Consider the following 18,730-nt stretch of genomic DNA (forward strand, 5'->3'; position numbering starts at 1 on the left):
AAATCTCATAACAAGATCCAACTGATATCCCACACTCTTCAGCAAGCTCCCTGACAGTCAGACGTCGATTTGCCCGCACCAGGGTGTTGATTTTGTCGACGTGTAGGTCGTCAGTTGACGTGGAAGGACGTCCAGGACACTCATCATCTTCAATGGACTGTTGCCCATCCTTAAAAGATTCATACCACTTGAAACATGCCGTATGCTTCATAGCAATATCACCATAAGCCGTGTTAAGCATAGCAAAAGTTTCAGTCGCAGATTGTCCAAGTTTAACACCAAATATCACAGCAAGTCGTTGCTCCTTCAGGTCATTCATTCTGAAATCCGCTAAACGAAAAAAATCGCACTTCACTTAAAACCGCGTAGCTAATACACAAATGAAGCTATCAGCAATAGGGAAATGGCGTCATAATCAGCTGATCTGTGCGAACCTAGAAACACCAAGCGGATTCCCCTGGAACCAACTGGAGACGCGCAATTCAAACAGTCCCTGTATTTTTTGAACAGACCTCGTACATTTAGTTGGCATTTCCAAATTTAATGTAGAAAACTTTGCAAAACATGTTAATATAATAACCACAGTAAAGCACAACCAACAGATAATTTCTTACATGGGAGCTGGGGTTCCACACTATACTTACCTAATGGTGGAGGACTGACATGATACACATAATCATTTATGGTCAGTATAAAGTCTTCCTGCATAAGAGTTTCTATATTTGTAGATGTTGCTATTCTCACTCCATCTGAAATTAAGTTTTTACATCAATGTAGCTTATTTCACTTTATTGTGCAACAACAGAGATGCCAACTTTTTCAAATGACTGAGCATAATGATTGAAGACAGAGCCTTTTATCATTTGCAGATAATAGGTATGACTAAGCTGTTTATTATTATTATATTATTATAACTATTATTATTTATTACTGCTATAGATTGCTAATTTGATTGTGTTTTGTGTATTTAATAAATAAATTTTAAAAAATTCTTTTGAAATTATGCCTTTTATTTAGTTCAGAGTAACAAACATAGTGGTAAAACATTGAACATGCACAAAGAGTAAGCAGAAAAAGCCTTTGTGTAAGGACTAGTTTATATCATGTTTATTACACTTATTGTAATAGTTTTGCGGCTGTTGTAGCCTTTGGTTTCATGAGAATGTCTCTGGATGGTTGCGAGTTATAACAACATTGTTCATTTGACTGCATACACATCTTGTGTGTTATAATACTGCTCAAAACTGAGGTGCTCAAGTTTGGTCTGAACTTGCTTTTGGTTTCAGTCACTAACTAAATATCCTTTCACTGTCAGCATTAGAATGGAAGATTGTAAGAATTCCAAGCATAACCCTACACAGAATGCCATACTTCTGGTTGCCATTTCCATCCTTAACTGAAGACAGTTGAACCCAAAACTTGTCAACATTCAACTGAAGGACAGTTTCTGAGAAAGTATCAATTTGATAGTTCAAATATTGCCCTTCCAACTTGTCAATAGTGTCGTGCTCATGTGTATTGACAAGGACAGGATACCTGTGTGTGAAGAAGTGTAGAGAAGAGAAATCTTTGCTGACTTTCAGTTTTGGATCAGCAACCTCTGTGTGAATCAGAAGTTCATCATTTAGAGGGAAATGTTTTATCATAGCTGCAATCTAGTATTTCTTGACACTGGTGTAGAAGCTGATCAGGTCCAGGTCCTTTTCACAGTTGACAATGTATTCCTTGGCAGCATTTCCAATAGAAACTGCCTCATCAGATTTGTGTGAGGATTCATTGTTGTAGTCAAGTTCAGTGATGTTGCCTTCAAGATATTCTGGCTTGATGTATCTGACAAGTATATTTTTAACTTGTGTAATCAGAGTTCTATGCATAATGTGTATGCAAGGTTCTTTTCTTTGCAATATCAAATTGGTTTGCTCAAATAGAGGAATTGCAGACTGAAGAAAAAGACAAAATAACAAGTTCATTTTGTTGTCCAAAAAAACTGTTAACTTATCTAACTTGCTCTGTGCACAACTTTTCTTGGTTACTTCCTTGCTAGCTTTTGTTTTCTTCTCTTTTTTCATTGATTGTCTCTTCTTTAGTTCAAGGTCAGACTGCCTAAACATATATTATGTTATATCAAATGTTTCTTTGCCTACTTTTGGAGACTGTTGTCTAGTGTCCCTGTGTGGCTGAGAGGATATCATGACTATTAAAGTCTTGCTGCCTGACTGAGCTGCATGTTTAGATCCTTTTTTAATCTAGTTTTTCCTTTTCACAGTGAAAATACTTCTTCAATGGCTTCCACATGTCCAATATTCTGTTGAGGCACACCCCAAGTAATAGCAATCTTGTGCTAACAAGCTGTAAAATTTTTCTTGTTTCTTTGTCACACAATCCTTGAAACTCTTTGAAATGTTGTTTTCTGCTAGCACTTCTGTCCAGAAAATAGTAGATATCTATCAATATATCAGAAACTGGGCAGGGGAGTTCTCTGGAAGCTTTCTGGGCAGCAATATTCATCAGGTGACAGACAGCCCATGAAGTAAATGCTAGGCTGTTGTCTTGAGATGTATCCCATCACATGTTTACCTATACCAGACATGACTGAGGCATTGTCTGAAGGAAAACTAAAACAGTTTTCCCATGGAATTTTCCTATTTGTCAGTTCATGGTCCAAAAGCTTGAAATTATTCTCCTGTTGAAGCTTCTTTCCATTCCACCATTGTCAAAAGAAAACAAACAATTTTTCCAAGCAAAGGGTCAAGATATCATACAACCACTGGATACAGTTTTGAGTCATCCATGTCTGTGGATCCATCTGTGGTTAAACTGTAAATACTGTTAGTAAGTATGCTTGAAATCATTTTGTCATCTTCACAACTCAACATTTGTACAATGGCTGTAGTTTTGGTTCTAGCACAGCCATATGTTTTCACTATATCAGAGTCTGAGAACATTTTTCTGAATAGATGTCCTGCATGCTCAGCTACAGCTAGGGGTAAGTTATGAGCAATGACGAATTGCGTGAACATCACTTCTGCATTTATGGTTTCATATTCTGAATTCTTACTCATAAATGTCGTTATCTGCATCGTTTTTGTCTTTGCCTCAGCCTTTTGTTGGTAAGATGCCGATTTTGTATGTCTGGAACAATTGTTTATCCTGCCATGCGCCACAGAAAAATCGATGTGACAAACTGTACAAAATGCATGACTGTCACCGACTTTTGATGCAATGACCATATATTTTGCACTATACTTTTCCTAAATTTCTGATTCTCAGTTTTAGTCCTTTTAGATTTCCCAGAAACAAGACAATCTGGTGAACGAGACCTTTTTTTTCCCCATCTTATGAACGATCGCATTAGTGTTTCTATGCTGCTTAGAAAACAAAAAATACCCATCTATGCGAGTGCTGATTGGCTGACAAGCACTGATGACGTAACTATGGATTCCCCATTGTACCCGGTATGGAGAAGCACCACACTCAAACTATTGGTAGACATTGGAAATACAAATATACTCTTCAAAAAAGAAACGTTTATTCCGGGTAGTTCTGTATGACATGTGTGAAACTTTGCACATTCACTGCTGAACATCCAAAGTCTGCAAAGGCGAAGTCCACGCTCACTAGTTGACAGTTTAACGCCACTCAACGCCAATAACCAGTATGCCCCCCGTGAGCATCAATAACTGCTTGGCATCTCCTGTCCATGGAAGCGATGAGATGGCAAATCACATCCTGTGGAATGGCTGTCCACTCAGCCTGCAAAGCTGCTGCAAGCTGAGGTAGAGTCTGCAGTTGAAGTTGTTGCCGTCGCAGACGTCGGTCCAACTCGTCCCAAAGATGTTCGATGGGGTTTAAATCTGGTGATCTGGAGGGCCAGGGAAGAACGTTGATGTTGTGGTGTCTCAAGAAGACAGAGTTGTGTGAGGACGGGCGTTGTCATGTTGAAAAACGTCATTGACGTTCACCACGATGGGTTGCACATGGGGCCTAAGAATCTCGTAGACGGTTGCGTACGGTCTGATCGGAAATCCTACGCAGCCCTGGTATGGTTGAGGCAGTAGACGTCGCAGTGGTGGTCCTATCCCGAAGGTGACGTAACCGGATGTAGTGATCTTGTGCGGGCGTGGTCACACGAGGTGTGCCAGATCGTGGACAGTCACAAGTTGATCCATGTTGTTGGTGATGATTCTATAGCCTTGTGATGGTGCTTGTGTGGACATTCACAGCTCTGGCAACATCTGATCGAGATTCGCCTGCTTCCAAGCGACCAGTGGCATTGTTGCGTTGTGCTTCAGTCAGTCTTGGCATAACTGTATTGCGTGTCGGTGGCTTAACACTGAGCTATGGAAATCGAGAACCCGTCATTTTTATAGGGATTTTGCACGTGTTGCACTTGTAGATCTCTCAAACCAATTTATTGGACACGAATGCGTTTTGGCGAAAAATCCGATGTTTTCCTCCATTTTCAAAGTGCACAACTTTTATTGTCATTTTGGTCTGACAATCAGTGCCTTAACACGTGTAACATCACATACTTTGAGCTTGTAACATTATTACATATATCCCTTTTGCGTTTCTTTTTTTGAAGAGTATATGTTTTATTATTTCAAGCACAAACATGGTTATCACAAGTAGTCATTTGGACTATGTCTTTTATTTATTATCAAAACTTATTTGTATCTCACTAAAAGTTTTCTTTTCACCCCTTTCAAGCCCTGCAGGAACAATTTATCACTTTATTGTATAGGCCTATATAATAATTTGGGAGTTGCAACAAGTCGTAATATTTGTCTGTATAAGAGTATAGTCGTAATGTATACACCAAAATCGTAATGATTACACTCAAATTGTAATGGTTGGCATCTCTGCAACAAATATATTTGTTTATCAAGCTACACAAACAAATGAAAAACTAATTCTTCACTTCAACTTATTTGGTTCATAAAAAATAAATAGTCATGAAAGACACATAATTCAATCCCTTTTCACATAAACAAGTCTTGTTATATGTGTAACCCTGTAAGTGATCTATTCAGAGGGTAATAAGTTTTTCAACAATGATAATTATATAAAAAAACAACAACATTTTCTCCAATTACCTTGGCAAGAATACAACCCACCCAAAAAATTGAAACTTAATGTAGAACCTTCTTATGCACAAGTTCAGTTCATTGAAGTTACTCAAGTAACCAGTTTTTAGTGACTTTTACACTTTTTTTGGGAAACTATCACAATTAGGTATTCAGAAAACGATTTAAAAGTACATACAGTTATTAATTATACAAGACTTCTGACCAAAACAAGTTCCCTGCATAGGTCAGGCCTATAAAAATATCTATTAAATAATGTAAACAACTTTATTAGATGTAATGTCATGAAACAGATTTATACTAATCAGCACATGCAATGATTCATTAGCTGGATACCCTTGTCATGCCATTTATTTAGTCTTGGAGAGTTAGCCTCACCTTTTATAAACTATCATTTTGAATGTTAAAGATTTACAAATAACATGGGAAGTAACAGCTTATGCCAGACATTAAAATCTATGCTTTGGGAGAGGCAGAAAGTTTCTAAAAGACATAAACAAAGAATAAAATATAAGCATAAGATTTAGTTGAGAAGCTTCCTTAGAGTGAAACAATACACATGACTGCATTTTTAAGAACAAATATTAAACTAAGTTGACTTCCATACCTACTCTATTGTGGAAAAAATGAAATTTCTAATAAAAAGAAGCTTTATATAAATTTAGTGAAATATCCCCTGAAAGCCAATATGAATTTACCAATGGGAAATCTTGATGTACTAATTTATCTTTATTTCTTTTCTCTTTGAGGACATCACTTATCTGGATGAAATTGTGTACATTTGGTGTAAATAGATTTTCAAACAAACTATTGATATGACATCAGACAAGAGATTAACTACAAACTTTTCATTAAGGGATGGGAAGAGACAAGTTAAATGGACTGCAGGGTAGTTGGATGAAAGTGAAAGGTTGTTGTTAAAGAAGTTCAGTCCAACTAGATTTTTGTCACTAGCAAAGTACCTCTGGGGTCAATGCTTGCACCTTTGCTTTTTCTTTCCTAAATTAGTGAAATTAATAAGAGCATAACTGGCAAACTGGTAATATTTACTGATCTCTCTAAACTCTTAAGCATTTATAGATGTATTAAGGATGTTGGGGTTTCACACTGGACAAATATCTGATAAACAGCCTTAAATTTTATCATGCCAAAATTGGTGTATTACACTTTGAGAGAAAATTGCACTAATGAATTAAAACAAAATTACAGGAATTCAACTCAGTTTTACTTACATAAAAACATTTCACAGTTGAAATTCATTCAATAAAAAGTTGTATTTATTTAATTTTACACATAAAAATCAGTATATTTAGATAGAGGATTGAATTCAGTATGCTCCAAACTAAAATGAAACCATCTGCTAATTTCTTGAATTTTGTCCTGGATAAAATATATCATGTGTTGCCCCCAGGAAAAAAAGTTGAAATAATTTTGAACAAAATAGTTTAAATTTGATCCTATAATTTCAGCACAACTGTAAAGCATGGTTTTACTGATTTTAGTCAATTAGTTTCTCAAATTTGATTATTATGTTATTTTGCAGATGTCTATATCTCTGCTTTGAGAAGCCATAGACTAGTAGTGTAACCATGTTATGAAGACTATAATTTTTCTATACTGAAAATGTATATACATGTATTTCCCTCTTCTCACAAGACTAGCTATTCTTATCCAGTGCTGCACTTCATACGCAAACTTTTTCCTTTATGCATGCCAAAAGTTTTCTGCTCCACCCCTATAAGAATCAAATTATTCCAACATGTCTCTCATGCAAATCTTCATGTATCACTTTCTTACCTTGGAACTGGTAAATGGTAAGGACTTCTGTAGTCCACTAGAACAAAGGAGGATAAGAATGCTTTGGAGATTCCAAGGGAATTTCAATACCAAAGATAATGCAATGGATGACTACAAAATTCTATTATGAAAATCAGACAATACTAATTAATTCAATACAAGGCACAGAAGGTATTGACAGCTATCCCCATACTGCTGTACCTGAGCAATCCATGCATAGTACAGTTTGGAACAGGCAAGTTTATGAAGCAATTACCTTGTGGATGAAACATGAGGAAATGAAGGATCATACTAAAGGTCCCAGTCTGGAAAACAAGGCCATCTAGGGGATGATGAATCTGGAAGGAATGCATTAATATGGTAAAGATAGGGGAAACAAAAATTTGAGGGTAATGGAAAAAAATAAAAGGTATGGTATAAGGCAGCAAATAACCTGAGACTGAAGATTACCTACTGAAAAGCCACATGAGAAACTCAGCCACACGAGCCATAGTATATCAATGAGTGAGAGATCTCCGAGTAGTGAACAAACTGAGAAACACCTTCAACTTGTGCTGATGTCCTTTTTCCATGGAGGAGTAAGCCAAAAGGAAATCTACTCAATGCAAGAAAGCTGATCTCCTCCCTGAGGACTGGATGAAAACCAGGCATGAGACAAAGGATGTGAATGGCTGGATGTAGAAGTGGGAGGGGTCGAGGTTGATGAAGAAGGGAGGGAGACAAGGGAAGGGAGAAGTTGCAGTTGACGTAATTGTGGAAACCACAGTTGAGCTGGCTAAAAGGAAGCAATAAAAAAAAATTCTTCACGGAGTGGTATGGATGAGAGAAACCACCCAATGAAATAATCATATAGGAGGATAAATACAAGCCAAACTGTGTGACCAATCCTGGTCAAAGGCCTCAATTCCTAAGGATGAGATAAAGGGGAACAAAAAAGGGTAATTTGTGATTGACTGCTGAGGCAAATGCATCTACATGTTGAACACCCCACACATTGCAAAGCAAATGAAATATGAGGGGATCTAAAGACCACTTAGATAAATTATGTTAAGGCAGGAAGGATGATTCACTATGAGATTGAATGCACCTAGAACAAGACATACCTTGATTTGAATGTGGTGTTTCCGAGCCTGATAACGAGATTCAATGCATGAAAATGAGAGACCTTGATGTAGTGCACCCTTGGTAAATGAGATGCGATACCACCATGGAAATGTTAGACAATGTCTTGCAGAGGAAGGCAAAAGCCCAATGGACCTCAAAAAACTGAAGAACACCAACATTCAAAATCTACTTGTCACATGACAGACACCACATGGTGAAGAGTACAGAAGATAACAAAATAGTCTTACTGAAAACAAATGTTTGAAATATATTTAGGAGATTTTAGAGATCATGCAAATAATATGAGACTTTTGTTATGTAGAACATTTTTCTTTAAACAAAACACTTTGCACTCAGACCAATAACAAGACTATTTTCAGAAACAAATTTTTAATAAAAAATACTTCATTGGAAAACCTGAGTTTTTATACAAAATACTTACCTTTACTAAAAAATCTACCAAATTTTGTGAAGATACACATGTTGTATGAAAAGTTACAGTGCAAATACTTAACGTGTGCAAATGTGTAGACAAACAAATGTAGAAAAAGGATTAAGTGAGATTCTTTGACTGTAAAGTTCAAAAATAAAAGTTTGAATTTGCCAAAAAAACCTATTGGTTGATGTGTGATAGTAATGTATATGGTGCTAGATTTGATATTTAATCATTGTATACAAATATATTGTTGGAAAAAGACCATACAGCTAAGTGCCAATTTCATTTGTGATAATTTTTACATTTTTATTATTCTCAAATCACGTTTTTCTGAATGAAATAAATGCAATCAGGAAAAACTTATGATTGGGGTGGTTTGCCAATTCTCAAATAAATCAGTGATACAACAACATTAGTCTATGTAGCATGACTGTATTAAGTTATTTACTCATAAGGTAATGAAGTGAGATGCTAAACAAATTACAGTCGGCCCTGTTACAGGTCTCATTCTAAGTTTCCAGTCGTTTTTTTTCCCTAAACAGTACCTTTATGTAGCTTCTGTTCTGCCCCTTAATATACTTACCTTTTACAAACTCCTTAACAGGATTTAAAACATCTAAATACAAGTACAAAATAATGTAAGAAGTACTTATGATACTTATAAATCCAAAGTATGAGGACACTTTCATATATTACTTAATAATATGAAATAACAGAGTGTGGTCCATGTGTTATGAAAATGTGCAACATGTGTATTGACCCATAGCTTTAGTATGGTATCCAAAAGCCTAAAACTGTCAGCAACAGATACATTTGCATCAAGAATTTGAGCATTTCATGATTTTTTTTTCATACAAGTTAAAGAGTACATAACTACAATGGACCACTATTAATTAATAATTTATTTCAAAGTGCCACAGCTTTAAAGTAAAAACAACGGACTGAAAGTAATAAATGTGAAATAACAAAACAACAATGTAAATCTTCCACATTCTACGTCAAATTTCAAAAAATGAAATATACAATAAATTATGACTCACTAGTTGTTTGAATTTTAATTCTGTCAATGCCACGATCTTCATTACTTATATCCTGTATAAAATCATTCACTGTACTACTCACAGGCCTTAATGTAAACCTGCATTTTTCTCGACGAGAAGGAAGAGGTACCGTGACCACTGGAAGACCTCTTTGATAATAAACTTCTGTTTCTATAGAAACAAAATATAAATAAATGTACCCATTACTGTTCATAACAGGATGAAATTCCACCCAAACTTAATATATGCAGAAGTTTTTGAAATTAGTTTTTATTTCTTATTCTCTCAGTGTTTTCTGAATGAAACAAATACTAAAATACTATGTTGTATAAAGAACAAGTTTTAAATAAACAATAATTCCAATTATTCCTCTTGATCATATTTATGTAGGAATAGTTGTTATACATAGTTTCTTACAACTCGGTTCATATTAAACACAGATGGATTATTATTGTAGATTTACATAATTCTCCAATCAGTAGAGATTTACTCTGAGGATGCTCACAAAGAAACTTTAAGAATGAAAAATATTTATTTATGAAACATTTAAAAATTGATCAAAATATTAATAGAAAATTTAATTATGCTGTCTTTCACAGAAAATTTTGTAGCCTCAACGTAATTAAAAATAATTGAAATGGAATAAAAACATTTTTCTTAGGTCAGTTGAATTGCAAGTTCTTTCAACAACATGCACTCAGGGTATATAGTTTTGATGTATCAGATTATATATTTATGATACAATATTAACAGATATTCATTTTCCATCAAAAAATTCAAATATGATAAGTCATAATTATAATAACTTATTTAAGACATACCACCATGAATGACATCCTTAATGTTATACAAAACATCGCTTGAACAGTAACCTCGACTTGCTAAGCCAGGTAGCTGAATGTCTTTCCAAACAAGCACCTACAAAATCAAAAATCAATCTGTTTGATGACATACACTGTCCTCCTGATAAATCTTTAGACCACAATACAACTGCCACTATTAAGATTTCTATCTAAAATATGTTTCGAAGGTACCAAATTTATACGAGATAACACAAATTACATCTTTACACAATGATACTAGAAAAATGCTGAGAGTTGCACTTATAAATGTCTCATATCAAATGACCAGCAAACAAGTTTTCACTTTAATTTTGTTAGTTTACTTATCCATCATTTTGCAAGTTAAAACTTACAAACAAACATTTATATAGAATAATGCATATTATGTGGTGAAACTAATGTGGACTTCAGTGAGTGTAATGACAGTGGGTTAATTCATTTCTTCTAAGTTTGCTACAGGTTACTTTACTTTGAAACAAGTTGTAAACTCTTACAATGTTTAAACAGAAAATCTGAAACTAATGGCATGCATAATGTACAAATAAACTTACTTTCAGAATTTTTTTGCTAACTTTATATCGTAACAGACATGATAACTCACAACAGACACTGAATTGAATCACTAACTAAATCCTCACTGATTTCAGACTGAATTGTACACCCACTGATTAATCATTTATTCCATAATGATAAACCCACTTGAATTAAAAATGTATTCTCAAGAATAGCTTGGTGTGGGTCTTGAAATTCTATTTGTTAACCTGAAGATGACCTAAGAAGGTGAAAACATTGTTCTGTACTTCAATTAAAAGTTTTTATACCCATAATAGCTATCTTGAGAATACATTTTTAATCATATTTACAATGTACTCTCATCCTTCCATAAACTCATATGATCTACTGCTTCCTCTAACAAATATCTAAATTAAAACATTATTTGCTGAAATTAATATTTTTTTCTAGTTGCTTTCATACATTGAACCTCTTGAACAGTAATATGTTATTATGAGGTTATGCCTTACAATGTCATGTCACAAAACTCAAAAAAACAGAAAAATGAAATTTTGTCACCTATTTAAAGAACGCTTACTCACTCAGTTTGATAACTGAAGTTGTTGTACAATATTTATGTTTACGTCTTTGCACGTTTTAATTTCTGACTTGCACAAGTACTCCATCCTGGTGTCTATAACAGTAATGCTTGTTTTTCAAGCTACATAGCTATGTCAATAAGAATGCTTATATAATGCATACTAAGCTACACAAACCAACATGAATATCGATCTTAAAATGCTGTTAGTAAACAAAATCAAATTATAAATCCAAAACTAAATTGATTCACTGTGAAAGCATTCATGTGTAATTTGAAAATTACTATGCTAGTTTTTATTTTACATTTTAAGTTGTACAACTTCAAAATTTATGCACAAACTATAATTTATTCTAAAGAACTTCAAACTATAGCAGTGGGTATTACTTTTTTGCCACAAAGTTTTCAATGCTTAAAATATTTTATATGTATACAATGTTCATTCAAAACTATCTGTAAATACACTTGTAAAGCACTAATGCTTTATGTGATAAAAAACCTTCATTATTCCAACTTTACTTCAAGATGTGAATAAATTTGTCAAATATGAAAACATTTTTTCACTAAATATTTATATAAAACTTAGGGTGCATATACACACACACATTTTTTTTTTGACAATCAACACTCATTGCAAGCTATAATGTATATTTACTAGTTAGATATGTTACATTTCTATGATGTCTTATTAATTCTCCGTGTTCTTGAGATAAATGAGAATTGTCTCCTGTTTCCATTCATTTTCAGTATCTTGAAACATGATTAAAAAACTAAAATAATAAAGATTTTTACAATTTATTTGTATTCATATATACAAATATTTTGAAATATAGAACTAGTTATTGCTACATCATAATTTTATATTCAAAACTATAAATCATTTTTGACAAAACTCTAAACTTCTGAGTCCAAATCATTGTTTTGATTTCTTAGTTCAACTTTTCTATAATCTTATTACCACTTTCAGTGTCATCACTACAGACACAAGAACAGAAATAATAAAATATTATATTCATTCCAAAGAAAGCTATCAGGAAGATTATGTTACCTCATGTAAAGTTACATCTTGTTTTAAAAAAAAATTAATACATGCAATACATTCACTTTCATTGGTCATAACTAAAGGAATACAGATGGGCCTGCCATTTTACTGTGAAGGCCAACTAAAAAGAAATTCCTCAAAGTTAAATTTTTCAGAAATGGAGGAATATAACATTTCAATCCCTGGGACAATCTTTATCTTTGTTATCTACCACAGAACCATCATTATCTCAGAAGATTTTGTCTTCTGACCAACCATGGCATTTGTGAGGTAACACTTTTTAAAGCCTAGTTGGATCAGTATTGCAAAAGTCTAGGTACACAATCTATAATGATAGGTAAAGTTTCTCTTTTTTTTTCCCTGATGCATATTATATTTGGGAGCATATATTCAGAAAATTGTAGCACATTATATAAATATTACTTATTCTGCATGAAGGCACAAGTTACAGTTTTACAAGTCTTATTCTACCAATAAGTGGCAGGTATATTATGAATGGCAGTTTTGCAGATTAAATACTGCATTTGAGTTTAAAGGCTATAAATGTTTTCATGCTCAGATCATCAAAATGGAAAAATACTCTAGTTTCAATAAAATACATCAATACTACACAACATTCCTTTAAGGATTTGAGAGGCAGTAGCTGTTTATTTGATTCCACTTAAAAGTAATCCTGATAATCGAAAATGTAAGAGTCAGTTAATTAGCGCATTCTCTTCACAGATGTTAGCAATAACCCTCTTTCATTGTTTTCTTGCCTTTACTTTATTCCAGTATTGTTCTAGCCACATCCAAGTCCATTCCATAACATTATTCAATACTTTTCTTTGTCTGAACCTGTCTTGTTGTTTCACAGATGTCTTTTGTATATTTTCATGGCCATGCCAATAACTTTTCACATCCCCTGCTGTTTCCATCACTGTGTCATTTCTTTGTTTCTTCATTAAGCTGATACCTGCTATTCTTTTTATGATCCACATTCTGAAAGTCTCCCATGTTTTCTTGCATGTGTTACTTTTCTACCTAAATTCTCATCACCATCTCCCTCTGGCTCCTTCCATCTCCCAAACAGATATCCCAGATGAAGAACCTGACCTATCTACTTCAAGGTAGTTTTATTTGCTATTAAGATTTATCTTCTCTAACACCACCATCCTTTTGGTCTTCCTCACATTTAACCAAGAAAATTGGTGACAACACACATCTTTGGCTCACTCCCCTCTTGATATACAAGTACATATACACCCAGATTCAGCTGGATTTATCTTTCATAAATATTTTTTAAATTACTTACTCATTACTGATTCCTGATATCAAATACCATATCAATCTTGTTCTTCATGCATTTGATTCCTTCATTTTTTATATTAATACATGGTTCATGTAAGATATGGAAATGTTTAAGGACATTTTCATGGACAAAAATGTGATTTTCAAGTACATTAATTCTTCTTAAATTACTTCCACATACCAAAAGCCATAAAAATAACATTTCATGACATTTAGTATTAAGCAACAGTTTTTAACTTTTTGATCCCCTTTTTTTAAACTTATTTTGAAAAAGAATCAAAAGCTATACAACACTACTTTATTTTAATTAAAATTTAAAGCTTAAAATTCAGGGCATCCAAAATTTACCTTAAAAATAGTAAAGCTGAGACATTTACTCATACTAGCATTATACTATAGTAAAGCTGAGACATTTACTCATACTAGCATTATACTATAGTAAAGCTGAGACATTTACTTATACTGGCATTATACTATAATTGTAGCATTTGTAAGATAAAGGACTTAAATTCCATATTCCTATGCAAAGTTTGGGCAATACAAAATATTTAAACAGAAAATCTTTTTCAATGACAATGAAAAACATTTTCTGAAGCACGTTAACTCCATTTTTTCTCATGTTCTTCATACACCTTCTAACTCAGCTTTCTTTTTTTGTACAGCTTTTCTGAAACAGTTACATTTAATTTTTTTTTCTATATCTTGCTTAATATCTCCTAATACAGCCATTTTTTTCTTTCAGAACTTTCCTGAAACAGTCAATTTTAATTGAGTGTTTTGTAGCTGGATCATCACAGATTTCCTTTCCTTCATCAACAGTCAAATTTAAGCATTCATTCTCCTGGTTTAAAAATTGTCTGCTTCTTCTGTAACTTTCTCTTTTCCATCCTGCCAATGCTCAATATCTTTTTTCAACATTATCTTCTCATCCAGCTCCATGATTTCTTGCTTATGTGGTTGTTTTCTTTGCCTGTTGTTTTTGCACTCTACTTGAGTGATGAAGCATTGTACATATTGTTGCCTAGCAGATTTGCAATGCAGAATCATGTCTGGAGTAATCTGTAAAGTGGTTTAATATCTAAGTTTGACAAAACCTGTTCATCACATTCAATATGAAGTTTTCAGAGGCAGTTGACATGAATGGTATTGTTTCATTTGTATAGTACTTTGTATAGTACTAGCAAATTTCCAGACATTGGTTTGCCACAAAGACGAAAAAATGCAGTTTTGCAGAAGGGTACAGACACTGACATACTTCTCTGACTAAGGCAAAAGTTTTGTACTTTGAGGTAGTGAAACTCTTGTCACAGACAATTTTGTTTAACAAAAGTTCTTTATCCAATGGCAAGCTTAAAATTTCAGTAATAGCACAGATGTACCTGTTATGGGCATATCATCACATCAAGCAAGTGTATCCTTATAAAAGGCTGTAGAAGCTCTATAATGTGCTTTCTACATCCCACCTGGTAGTGCTAAATGCAGCTCTGAAGGCAGCAAGTATGTAGTGTAAAGTGCATAATCCAATGTCCACTATGTTTGCAACTTTGGACAAGCATATGAAATCTTGACAGAACTTATGAATGATAATTGGTCCATCCATCAGGTTTTCCAAATTAAAATTTTCCATAAACACACTAAAGTGGAAAAAATTTGTTGCTGTGTTATGAAAGCTGAATCACACAATGAGTAGCCATCTTGTTTGTGAGTGTGTCCATGAAGAGATGTATAAATACACTTGTATTAGCTGCAATTTCTTGTTTAAAACATCATTAGAAAAAGTAAGACATAACTGTCATTTTTATGTATTTTTTTCAAAAGGAGATAGAAATAAAAAGCAAGACTATAGTTAACCATGTACAATGTTTTTCACTCCCTTTTAGCATAAAATCAAGTGAAATTGCACCATCAGGAAAAAATAGGTTAATAAAATGTTAAGAATCATCATCCAAATATTTATGGTAGCAGTTGGAGGCAATGGTTTTCAGTGCCCACAGTAATTCTGTTTGTCATTCATGAGGCAATGCCTTTTACTTAAGAAGTACTGTTGCTCCTTGAAGAGGAAAAAAACAACAAAATTCCATTAATTAAAATGCACATAGTTATGCTAATTCAAGAGTGACATACTCTCTATTTCTATTGTAAGAAAATACTGAGACCTCACAAAACTTGAATCAGTAAATACTTGTTAAAAAAACAACAACAATACAAACTTTTGTCTACACTTGGTACACTACAACACTACTAGACCTAAGACTTTTTACTAAATGGTAAAAAAACAACTTAAAAGCTGAATCATTTATTTAATTTTTATTAAAACAATCATTTAACCATGAATTACTTCTAACTAAAAGAAAAAACTTAGCATGTGCACAAATCAAAGCAGATGAATGATAATACAGTTTTTATAATTATTATTACCAAAACAGACTCAAACAGTTGTTACATATTATAAAAATTCCTTTTTTTTTCTTAATTTTTTTTGATTAAGGAAAACATGGGAGTAACAGAAAACCCTAGGTGACACAACATAAAAAAAGTTATCCTCTCATTTTTGTCAAATGCACACTGTTATAAATAGTAATGTTAATAATGATAACCAAGCAAAATACATTCTAAAACAATACCCTAACAAATATTTACTTCTGCTGTTCCTTTCACTTTATTTTCAGTGTACAGATAATCCATGATGTATGTTATCACAATCTACTCTGGCAAAAGATAAAAATCTCTCAAACTTATATACATACACTAAAAGCTAAAATATAAGATACTGTACATATACAACAATTGTGAACATAATGGGGCTCACTCATCAGATTAAAAACACTTTACACATAAATAAACAGAACTTAGTTTTTTTGTTTTTTGTTTACAATACACCAGAAGTTTCAGTAAACAAAATAAAACTATTACATTTGTTGCTTTAACATTCCTTAGATACCGATACATCTCAGGCTCTATGTACATTATATCTTGATTAAATAAGTTTGACCTAATCAATCAATTTTCACACTGTAGTATTAAGATAAATGATCATTCTGTGAGAACTAGCTTTTATTTTTTTTTAGTAACACTTTTAACTTGTATGTTCCTCATGATAACTTTCATTCTAACACAATAATCTTCTCTAAATGTTTCATACATAGAGATTTTTTTCTGTGTAATTAGTCTTTAGTTCAGTTATGAAAATAAGAAAAACAAAAAGTTACCTGTTTCGTCTCTATACATACATGTTACTGGTAATTGTTTGTGCCACAACTGAAGTCCTTGGAAAGAAATTCAATATGGAACTTTTTACACTGTTCATTAGAGCTTTGTTTCTTACTGACTGAATGAGAGTCTTGAGTGGAGCCTCACCCATATTCTAATACTGAAATCTTTTACACAGTTAATATTACTGCAGTATAGCAGCACCCAATAGAGATATAAATCAGTCTCCTGCAATACATGATCGAACTTAAATTATTTTGGCATTTCCTTTTACATTGGCCTATTTCTTTTTTAACTAAAAAATGATAAAAGAGTGTCTTAGTCCTTCAGCCAAGTTTGTGCAAAATTAATTAAACCTTTAACAGTCTTTCACAAACATAATATTATCTTGATCATATTTACACAGCTGCTTTATTTCACTTTGCATGAATACACTGTGGATATATTTTTACTGTGGAAACTTGTGATTTTATACGACATACCACAGAAACAGAAACTAGGTCTTTGTAGTGAGCATCCATACTGAAGAACATACAATAATGTATCCTGCAGTTACCACATTACATCACTGACTACACATTACAGAATTGAGAGAATTAAATTTCATACAGTAATAATGTATATGAAACCCACTTTATATATTATTTTATTTATGACAGTATTAAGCAATACTTTTCTTCAGAATCATCTTTTTCTCAAGTTTTTATAATATTTTCCAGAAAATTGTTGATTTTCTTAGTTTTTCTAGTACAAGCAAGCACTTTTTGGAATTTTAAGGACATGCGCAAACCTTGTTATGAGTTGAAATATTTTTGTAACAAGTGAAAACACACGGATTTAAAAACCAACGACATCTATTTTTCACAGTTTTATAGTGTGTAAAATACAAAAGAAACCAACATACCTCTTATATTTATCATTACTCTATAATCTCTTGCCAACACTTATTTGTTGTTTTGGTACCTATCCTATTACCACTGATAATACTGACTATAACACCACAACTCAAGATATTTCAATGGACAATTTAGATCTTGAGATGTTTGGAGGTGCAGATCTATCCAGTAACAATCCAACTGTATAATAATTATTTTACATAAAGAATTGACTTGAAGACAGAAGCTATTATGAGATTAATCTCAGCTGTCTACAATGCAAATATTACCAACAGAATAACTTATTTGGGAAAATCGTTAGATGTGTCATGGGAACACTGCTTTTTCCAGTTTTAACAGACATTTTCACGAATGGTTATGAAAGAACATCCACCTCTGCAGAAAAACCTGGTTTTTACAAATAACATCAACAACACATTTGTTATTTGGCTCTAGAGCCATGAAAATATACTCTCCTTCTTACATTTTAACACTGTAGACAACAGAATCCACTAGGGAAAGTGAGAACAGCAGCAGCATCATACTTTGACATCCTCAGCACCAAACAGAATGTCAAAATCATGATAAACACAACAACATCTAGTGATAGATACATTTCCAGCTTCATCATCTACATCATGCAGTATTAAGTGCTTGAACAATAAAGCTGAAACAATCTGTGATCAAAACTCAATCAAAACCAAATTTGACACACCAAACAACAGTTTAACCCTTATGTGGCAGCAATCATCAATTGATGCTGCTACCTACAACATTCCTGCTGTTTAATGGTTAAACAGAATAGGTACATCTTATGTTTCACCAACAACTTGAAAATACAAATACCAACTGAAACAAAAAAAGGAAAAAAAAACCAAAAAAAACAAGCACAACACTTTTACCTCTTGCTTGTACAA

The 18,730-nt window shown here is 33.1% G+C and overlaps 1 protein-coding gene across 1 annotated transcript in view; it reads right to left on the reverse strand.

The window, feature by feature from the left end:
- The window catches only part of LOC143234067 (calcium uniporter protein, mitochondrial-like), a 32,276-nt gene extending 15,738 nt beyond the window's left edge, over positions 1–16,538 (reverse strand). Inside the window, 4 exon segments of the mRNA XM_076471110.1 lie at positions 645–749; positions 9,465–9,635; positions 10,286–10,382; positions 16,369–16,538. Of these exon segments, the coding sequence (XP_076327225.1) occupies positions 645–749; positions 9,465–9,635; positions 10,286–10,382; positions 16,369–16,413 (418 nt within the window). The 5' untranslated portion in view covers positions 16,414–16,538.
- Positions 16,539–18,730: the final 2,192 nt, after the last annotated feature.

This window comes from Tachypleus tridentatus, chromosome 12 (assembly GCF_004210375.1).
Source record: "Tachypleus tridentatus isolate NWPU-2018 chromosome 12, ASM421037v1, whole genome shotgun sequence".
In the NCBI taxonomy this organism is placed as follows: Eukaryota; Metazoa; Arthropoda; class Merostomata; order Xiphosura; family Limulidae; genus Tachypleus; species Tachypleus tridentatus.